This window comes from Halyomorpha halys, unplaced genomic scaffold (genome assembly GCF_000696795.3).
Source record: "Halyomorpha halys isolate HHAL.00 unplaced genomic scaffold, Hhal_1.1 Scaffold408.1, whole genome shotgun sequence".
Classification (NCBI taxonomy): Eukaryota; Metazoa; Arthropoda; class Insecta; order Hemiptera; family Pentatomidae; genus Halyomorpha; species Halyomorpha halys.
This window is the reverse complement of record NW_027113749.1, coordinates 108,673-118,832: the sequence shown is the minus strand read 5'-3', so window position 1 is coordinate 118,832 and position 10,160 is coordinate 108,673. Positions and strand designations below refer to the sequence as shown.

General features: G+C 29.5%; 1 protein-coding gene across 1 annotated transcript; it reads right to left on the bottom strand.

Moving 5' to 3' along the window:
* Positions 1 to 1,370: 1,370 nt before the first annotated feature.
* On the bottom strand, positions 1,371 to 7,974 carry LOC106682335 (uncharacterized). Its single transcript, XM_014423137.2, has 7 exons — positions 7,855 to 7,974; positions 5,548 to 5,668; positions 5,400 to 5,452; positions 5,283 to 5,318; positions 5,094 to 5,211; positions 3,106 to 3,185; positions 1,371 to 1,563 (listed from the first exon to the last, which is right to left on the bottom strand). Exons 1-7 carry the CDS (start codon positions 7,897 to 7,899, stop codon positions 1,528 to 1,530), a joined length of 489 nt encoding a protein of 162 aa, XP_014278623.1. The 5' UTR covers positions 7,900 to 7,974; the 3' UTR covers positions 1,371 to 1,527.
* Between the last annotated feature and the right edge of the window lie 2,186 nt (positions 7,975 to 10,160).

Sequence of the window (10,160 nt, the reverse complement as noted above, 5' to 3'; positions counted from 1 at the left end):
CAATTATCATTTTAAAGACAACACCAAAAATAATTCGAAGAAATTTTTCCCACCACCAACATCCCCTGAAAAGGCCACTTACCTTTTGGAGCAGTTTTTGAAAAGAACTGTTTTTATACCAAGCTATATTTCATAACTAGCTAGGTTGAAAAACTAGGAATCGCCCTGAGTTATCAGTATGAACAAATTCTCCGAGACGGTAAAAATTATATACATTATAATCCTTAATTGAGACAAGGTGTGTTTAGAATATTGCTTTAATTTTTTTTCTTTGGCCTTATGTGGTGATATTGTGGTTAGTGTAAGTACTAATTATCTTACAAATTTCATAAATTTTTCTTCCAACGTGCTAAACAATGCATGTTGAAAATCAATTTATGTTCTATAATTTTTGAGTTGTCCATTTATACATGGGGATTTTAAAACCAGTTTGAGCATTCTGAGCATTAAAACCATTATAAGCATCATACATTAACCATCTCTGAGATTCTAGATATTGAAATTTTCTTAAAACAAAACAACCATTTCTTAAAATTCACACAAATCATATTTAGATATTTTTAATTTTTTGGAGAATTAAGATAGGATAATCTCAGAAGTTATCCTTGTTTTTTGGTTCATTGCGCAAATTTCCTACAATAATGTATAATGATGTCTTGAATAGTTTTCGAGACAAAATATTTTTGCAGGTTTCTGTTCACGCTACACCAGACTTAAGTAAAATGAATTAACAAAGTTTATAGACGATAGGGAGAAAATGATGGAAGGTATCGGAATAATAATTTAATCGATTGTTTTAAGTTTTATCTAGGTTTGAGGATATGTTGCAACTGCTTTTGTTGGAATATATTCTGATATTTTAAATATGAATGCATGTTTACAATATTACTTACGGCAGAAGACGCCAGAAGAACAACAGAGAAGACTGCAAGAAGGAAAGTCATTTTGACCCTCGATCCAATGACTATATTTGTTTTTTTCAGCCTTATATAGCAACACTAACAAAGCGAGATTCGCTTTGGAATATAATAAGGTTACATCTAGGTACAATTGAAGTTCAAGACACGTTTTGAAAACAAATATACTTGGATGTTAGTTCACGGCGAACTACTTTTATTTTAGCCTTGAAGAATTAAAATATAACTTATAATATTATAAAAAATTTAATCTGATAAGTAAATATTGATAAATGTCTTCGTTGGGTTAATCTGAAGATCTCATTATGGGATTTACGCAGCTTTCATGGATGTAATTCTTTAAATATTTATGGCAAAATTACTGTTTTAAATTAGAAGAGAAAAATTGTGGTCTTAGTTCATTTATAATTAAATACTAAAATTTAAATTACATCTTAAGAATAAAATAAAACATTTCACAGTAAAAATATTTATTTTGTTTATAACAAATGTAATTTAAGTATATGTATAATTAATGAACCGAAGTAATCGACAATGCACACTTACAATGAATGCACTTATTGAATTGAAAGAATAATTTCACAAATGATGGTACCACTCCCCACTGTCCTTATTCTGATCCACCAGGGCTAGCCGGTATATAGCTCTATGAAAAAAAAAATGAAAAATACAAGTTAACTATTTCATTTCTAGAAGAATATCTTATAATATTTTGAGTTTAAGAGGTATTTATCATATAGTCATTACCATTATACAATGATCGCTATTTGATATTTTAGAAATCAATAGATGAGAAATAAAAAGTAATATTAGGAGTTCTGATGTCAGGAGTGAGCCACACTCCTGTTATCATGATTTTATATACAAGAAAAAACATCAAATATTTTATTTTTACTAAAATAAAATAAAATGTATCAAGGACACAAGAAAAGGACTACAAAATTAAAATAATATGATAATTGACAAAATCAGTTTTGTATGATTTGATCGATGATTGACTGTAGAAAAACCTCAAATAGTCATAAAATTGTCTAATATAATTAAATGGTATAGTTATTATTATTATCATGTACTTTATCATTCTATATTTTTCTCTTATCATTTTTCATTTTTCGTCATATCTTTATCACTACTTCCTGTATACGCAACGTATTTGAAATCGAAATAAAACCGTTAAACAGTTTGCTGGCTACCTCCTCCCCACTCCTCCACGCTTCCGCTTCATTGTATCTTTCTGTTCAACCGATTCCTTTGAACAGGTATGTTGTCCTGACTTGCTCTTTGCTCATTTATTATCATTTTATATCATTATTATTATTTATTTATTTTTATTTTTACTATTCTTTCATGACGTTTATTCTATCTCTAAATTTCTTTTTTTTTCTCTTTCTTCCTTACCCGTATTTTTTTTTTTGTTTTATGTGCATCTCCTCTACTTTTTTAGCTTTATATTTTACGTATTTTTATAAAGAAATTTTTACTCTTGCCATTGTTACTTGTTTTTATTCTTATCATAGTATCGTATCTTTGTATTTTTATGCTTATTATTGTATCATTTTAGCCCTGATGAAGCCCTGCAAAGTGGGGCGAAACGTCAGAAAATAAATAGTTGTAAAATATTTGATAATAACACTTTTGACCGCAACCCTGACCATCTTCTTATATATGATTTATTTATCTTTTTTGATTAATTATTATTTCGAATTGAGAATTAAGTTTTTTTAACAAAACGTATCATGGTGGTTGAACCTTGTAAATTTTGAAGACCTTTTAAGATACATAAAGTTGCAGAAAACATTCCTACTCAGTTCAGCCAATACATGTTGTTTTTCGTGTTGTTAATAACTACATATGAAAATATTTATAAAATTTTAATTACTATAAATTATGTAATATCCAGATTATTACTGTTTGTTTTTTTTTTTAAATCATATATGCTCTCACTGAACACCAAACTACTGTGCCAAACACTATGAGCGCTACATTGACTCTTCTTTCGGGTCACTCCCAGGCTTCCTAAAAGATTAATAGCTGATCCTTCGATGGTATTGAGTAACTTGGCGACTGAGTGATACCTGAGCCAGGTTATCTGCTTTCAAAATCAGGAAACAGGTAATGGTATTGGTTTATATATATATTTACTATACTAAAATTATCATTATAGAGTTGGTGCATATGTATGATATACCTCACTCATGCTGTCGGAGTAGCACATGAACATGTTGTAAGCCCTTTCACACGAGTCATCGGCATACTGGTCGGATTGGCCTATAAAACAATAATAATTTATATTATTGAATGATTAAGTTGAAAAAAATGTCTTAGCCTACCTAAAATTGAAATTTATTGTAAAGATTACAAAACAACCTCGGCAAAAAAAATGCAATTCAGAGCTAAACTATGGCAATTCATATCCTATATTTACCAGGTAACACAAAGCGTTACGTACTGTTTCGTCAACTTTCCAACCCTACACACGAATAAATTAACTTGGGACTAACTAAGAGATAAAAGATTGGCAAGGGGTCCCCATATGCCATTAAAGAACGTAAACGTAAGTAAAATGTAAGGTTTCCTCAGAATATGAGTTAAAAGTATTTACTTATCTAAAAAACCCTATAGTAACAGTACAGATTAAATGACAAACATCCAAAATAGCGAAAAAATTAAAAGATTATTGTTAAGATCAACAGCGAATTCATCTTGCTTTTTCATACGGTCTTATTACTAAATGCTGTATCTCTTATGCCTACTAAAACCATGCTCAACATAATTTAACCCATTTGTTTCTTGTGGTAATTGTTCCAGGTGCAAACAAAACAATTTTAATAAAATAAAAAAATATGATTACACACAATCCGTTTAAATTTTTATTTCATTTCTGTAAGTTATTCAAATTTCATGCTATATTAAAAAAAAAGTAACTGTACTTTTATTGAGGCTATATTTGCGTTGCAACATACAATTATGAAATTTACTCGCGGTTAAAAATATTATCGTAAAAAGATTTCCATCAATGTCATTAAACGATTCAGTATTCACTCTTGCAGAATTCTTGAGTTGCAACAATGGTGCAATATAAAATGTTTTACTATATACTTCGTCGCTCTGTAGTGCATTGAAACAACTTTTAATGTATGTAATTAAAAAAGATAATCTTTGTACTTGGAATACTTAAATAATTACATAACAGTTAGTCATTTGTCATATTGAAATAAATAATGAAAGAAACAAAATAACGTCAATATTCAAATCTTTAGCATACTAAAAGATGGCTGAAATAGTTACAGTTTTTTCAATAGTATTAATAAAATATGTATCAATACAAGTATATTAGAAATAAATTACTGCCTTCTAAACGAAATGAATAACCTTTAAAATTAAAATATAAATCCCCCAGCCCTCTAAATTATTATTCAATTATAAAAACTGATAAAATGGAGCATTCACTGTTACTATTTTTTTATAATTTAGTAATACTTTAATATATTATATCGTACCTTCAAATCAAGACAATTAACTGTATCCCAGACTAAGGTTTGCTGAAAAATTTATCCAGTAAGTCAACCCAAATTTTCCTCTCAGCTTATATGAATAACACCAGTACAAAGTTTGGTTGTTGTGTGCTTTGTGATTCCAGTCCTATTAAGTTGTTATTGTTGAAATAAACAAGTCCCGAAAAGTAAGGAATCCAGATTTTTATTTTAAGTTTAAAGTATTACGGATATTTTTGAGATTTAGGAAAAAATAAAATTACCTTTTTTTGAAAGCATCTTTTCCTGTTTTTTTTTCTCTGGGATTTTTTTTTTTATTGGTAAGTTTCATTAACTTCGTTATATCTGTGACAGTGTATACTTGTGAAAAGCATTTGTTTAGTGCTCAGAGGGTGCCCGATTTAGAACATAGCATTCAGGGAAAAAAAAGGAAGCAACAAAATCGGTCCACAAGTTTCAGACATAGTCGTTGTGTAAGCGCATATGCCAAAATGTTTTTTTTTAACGTAAGGAATACTGAAACGCATTTATCCGTTGAAAAGTGTGACAAAAACTTGACTCCATTTTCATACTTATCTACCTAATAGCTGGGTGGTGACATCCAAAATGATTTATAGAAATTTCCTTATAATTCCTTATATAATTTATAAATATTTTTCATAGTAATGTCTGATAAGGTTACTTTTTTTCTCGCAGTTCATCCACGTGCTGACCACTAGTTCTCTAGCATTTGGTTCTTTGAAGTACCGCTGTACAACTGATCTCACCACATCTTCATTGAGGCTACCATCTTCATTCAACTATAAAATATAACATGTACTGATGAAATTTATCTTCATAATATCTGAGATAAACGGATGTGGATACTTACATAGTTCATGCCATCCAAACCGCACTTCACAAAACACTGGAAAAACACAAAACTTCTTTAAGTCCTTTTGAAATATTTAATATTATTGATAAGCAGCGAAGAAATTTATGAAATTACCTTTGCATTCTCATATTCAGGAGCGTTTCCAGTCACAATCAATGTAAAGTAGTCTAGAAGACAAAATAAAATAGAAATAAATAAAAAATAAAACTCATTTATGCTTTTAAATTTCTAAAGGGGCTAAAAATTACAAATTCTTATTTACTTGGAGGGACATCGTATTTGATGCTGCAGTCCATAAAGATTTCTATATACTTCTTTGCATGTTCATTTTTTTCGTTTGATTCTTCAGACGTTTCAACGCTCGATTCTGAATCTTCTGCTCTCTAATAAAATTTACAAACAATTTTAACTATAAAGAATTTGATTAAATGTTCAAGTCATATTTGACAAAATATTGTAAATATATATTTTATTTTCTCGACTGCCCTTCAGTTTCCTTTAATTGTGTTGCTCTTACCCCTGTCGAACAGATCCGCTATCTTGAACTACATGTGGACAGGCGACTTACCTAGAATCCTCACACAAGACTGAAAAGACAAGAACATTGATTTCGACTATTGCAACACTTACTATACCAACGGTCTAAACTTCCAAATCATTACAAAAGACAGATATACATGACTGTAATAAGGCCAATCTGGTCATATGGAGTTGAGCTTTGGAGCTCCACTAAACCTTCGAATTCCTCTCGTATCCAATTCTTGCAATCCAAAATACTCAATCCTCCTAACTTTGTCACAAATAAAATTATAAATAAAGACCTTAATGTTCGATCTGTAACCGAGCTAGCCCGAATCAGATATCACCCCTTCCATTATAAACTCCCTAACCACTCAAACCACCTAGTTTCTAACCTTGCATCCTCTTCCATTCCTGACAATCCTCCGAGGGGCCTGAAAAGAAGATGGTCAGGAGACCTGCTAATGTAAAACGATATTAGAGTGCTACCAATGGGTAATTTCTCTACACGCCTGTAACACTCCATTTTAACTAAGATCAAATTTACTAAATGTATTATAATGAACAGTTGTAAATTTCAATAAATATATTAAGTAATAAAAAAAAGAAACTCGATCAGAGCTAATAAGGCCATCATTTTTAATCGTCACAAACAGGCTATATGCACCAGTTTTCACTATGATGAAATAAAGAGAAATTATTAAAAACAAATAAAACGAAGTATATAAACTAATGAAATAAACGAAGTATGAGCTAATGAAATAACTACAACACATAATTAAAAAAGCAAATTAAGAAAAATGATGCAAAGTTAAAGATCCTTATGAAGTAAGAACATCAAAAAAATGTATATCAAATATTAAAAGTATATTAAATAAGATTAGGGAATAATATGAATTCCTCAATTAATTTATTCTTGATGGTATTGAATTATAGATCCATATGGGCAAATATAGTAAGAATTTATAAAGAACCATTTTTAAAATAGAATGACAGATTTATGTGATCTTCCATTATATTTCTTCACAATATTCACAGGATAAATAGCAGTATATAAATAAAATAAGCGGATGAACAGTCATATTTTTAGCGGTTTATTAGCAATACTGTCATTGCTACAGTGACAATTAGAGACCGGATTCGTGCAATTTAAAACTCAAAATGTACAAAATCTGGGAGTAGAGATCCAAAATGTGTAGAATATACCCAAATCCTACAAAAATATTTATTTTATAACATACAATATTAATGAGTAAAAAGAAAGCTTGTTTGAATTTAATAAAAGAAACTCACTAAATACCACATTTGTACAAAAATACATAAAAAACTAAATTAATATGATTAAGAACCAAATTTTTTGTTTCTAAGAGAACATAAATTCGAAATATCAATATTTGTTTTTTTACACGATCATATCAATCAATCATCATATCAAGATTTTTTCACGTTCTCTATTGATTATATTGAGGTTTGTTTATTTGCTTTATTCGTCATATGGAGGTCTCACTCTAACATAATCATGACGTTTTAAATTATTATTAAATATTACAGCTAATATTTTAGTTTTAGCTCAATTATTCGACGAAAAAGGCTTTAGAGAATGAAATACGGCTTATATAAAATCAACTCTAGAAAACTGGAGTTCTCTAATAAAAATCTATGATTTCTCTGGTATAGTTATTCCCATGACTGGATTTTTTCACGCGTTTGCGTAGTCCATTTGAAACAAATCGGTCTTTCGTAATCGTAAAAGCAATTGATATAAAGAAAGAAATTAGGATAACTGAGACAATACTACTGGTACTGGTACTGATATTTGGTGGAGGGGAACAAGTCCGGTAAGTCGGCCTAGTGGTCCTTTTTTGCCAACCTCCTGACGACTACCTGAGTTGCCGCCGCATACTAACCAAGAAATGAGTGTCAAGATTCATTTTTCTGGGATCGCCGAAAAATGAATGTTAACCGCTCAGGTGGGAATCGAACCTACAACGTCCCTGAGAAAACACTAGTATATTATTATCAATCTGGGTGATATATAAGTTTCACTTACAACAGCAAAGGTACACAGTGTGACGAGGAACACGGAAAGCAACATTTCAGAGTTTGTGTGGTAATGTTTTGAACCGTATCTGTATTTTATGGGAAAGAATACAAGGTTACGTTCGCCTCACAGAGTAATTAGTTCCCATTATCTAAAATTTCATCGGATTTCAGAGCACGTATGGAACTTATTCAACCAACATACGGGACGAAAACTTCCATTGTCATTGATAATCATTTGTTTCTCAAAGCTGATTTTTCTCATTCGGCTTCATTAGTCTGGCTTTATCACATCTTATTTACATTAACATACTAAAGAAAAATACTTTTATGTTATTTATTTAATTACATATTTTCTAATTTATTACACTATTACATATTGATATTTCAATTCAGCATGATTGTGTTCTAAATGATATTTTTTTTTATTTGATTGATTCATTTTTTTTATCTCAATTATTTACCTGTTTGCTATGCTTATTTATTTTATTATCATTACCCATTTTTTATATTGATCTTTTTATCATGTTTCTTCTTATTATTTATTTTTGATTATCTATACTTTTGACTGGATATAATATCGTAATTAAACATGATTTTTTGATTAGAGACTTGAGTGCATCGCCTATATTAAGGCTACTCAAGAAAATATGCTTTAAGTATAATATATACATTTATAAACATCTAGGTTTTTTTTCTTTTATTATTCCATACTTTTTCTTTGTTGAAGCCATCTATCTAGATAGACTTATAGTGAATACTTCATAAATTCGAGATGTTGCCTACTTTCAAAAGATCTCAGAATTGCAGAACGGTTCAGGGGCATTGAAGCTTGTGAATTATTGAGAATTTTTCACCTGACGGATCATTGACTAGAAGAATGCAGCTGTGTTTTCTTTAAATCCCATAACTTTGCGTTATTTATTATTCCCTCAATGGTTTTACAGGGTACTGACCATAGCTTCTTTGTTCGTTTTGGGAATCGATATTACGCGAGTCGGTGCCCGGAATGGAAAATCGTGATTTTGCCAGGATTGGCCAATACTAGTTAGGAACATAAGAATTTCTTGTGGAACTTGTTACAATAGTCCTCGCTTTAGTCTACCGTAAACTTTTCAATGTCTTCAGATTATATCATATACAATTTAAATACAGAACTGTTGCGTAAAGCTATAATATCGTATTAAACATTTAGGTGTAGAAATTATATTAATTATACAAAAAAATTACTATTTTCAATTTCAAGACTTCAAATTAACATTTAAACTATTATTGGTTAATACCAATAATGATTGTGTTGATATCAACGCATGCAGAGAGTGAAACACCAAAAAATGATAAAAAAAGTCAGTTCTGCCAAACGGTTAACGTAGGCCTGAGGAAAAATAAAAAATAAAAAAGTTATATTACTAATTTTACTTCAAAATATAGTGTACTTTAATTTTGGAAAAAACTTATTTTTAACAAACTTAATATTTTTAGATTTATAAAAGAAAAACTGAAAAAATTAACACATCCAATGCACCCACACTTCTCTTTTAAATATATTTAACGTAAAAATATAATTTTAAAACTAAAAGTGTTTAGGCCATTTCAATATACAAATAAGCTTAGTATATAGCTATAATTTTCGTTTATTGATTTATAATTATAGCGGTAACTGTTTTCGAAACAGCTGCTGATAGCAGAGGTGCGTGCGAAACGAGGAAATATTCCAGGTAAGAAAATATGCGATCGCAGTATCAAACGGTCATAGGTCAAAACGATATCAGCGATTGCTTATCTGATAATTATATAATACGTCCTATAAAATCAAATTTTATTTGCTTCATAATTTTACAGCTTATCTATCGTATAATACTAAACATATCTGTACGAATGTGTTACTCACTTGCAATACATCATCACGATACTACCGATGAAGAAATAATTAGTAATAGATGATTGACGGGCTCGGGGCTATAATGTGATAAGCAAAATGAAACCTTTTCGGTGAAGTAGTTTCATATGACATAATTACAATAAAATATGTTGGTATGTAGTATAAAAAAAACTAAAACAATAAATAGTTTTGTAATGAAACAAGGGAGAATTTAGCTCAAAATTCCTAATCGGTTTAAAAGCCATTTCAAAAGTCATTTCACATCCTAGCTCCAAACCATTCAATTTGAATAAAAAAATTAATAATTACATTTCCCTCTTATTTATTTTATAAAATTTACTACATTGCTGAAACCTGTTTATTTTAATCATAATTTCAATGAAAACAGTTTTTAGTTTCTAATATGATGTTTAAATTAATATTCATTCCTAATT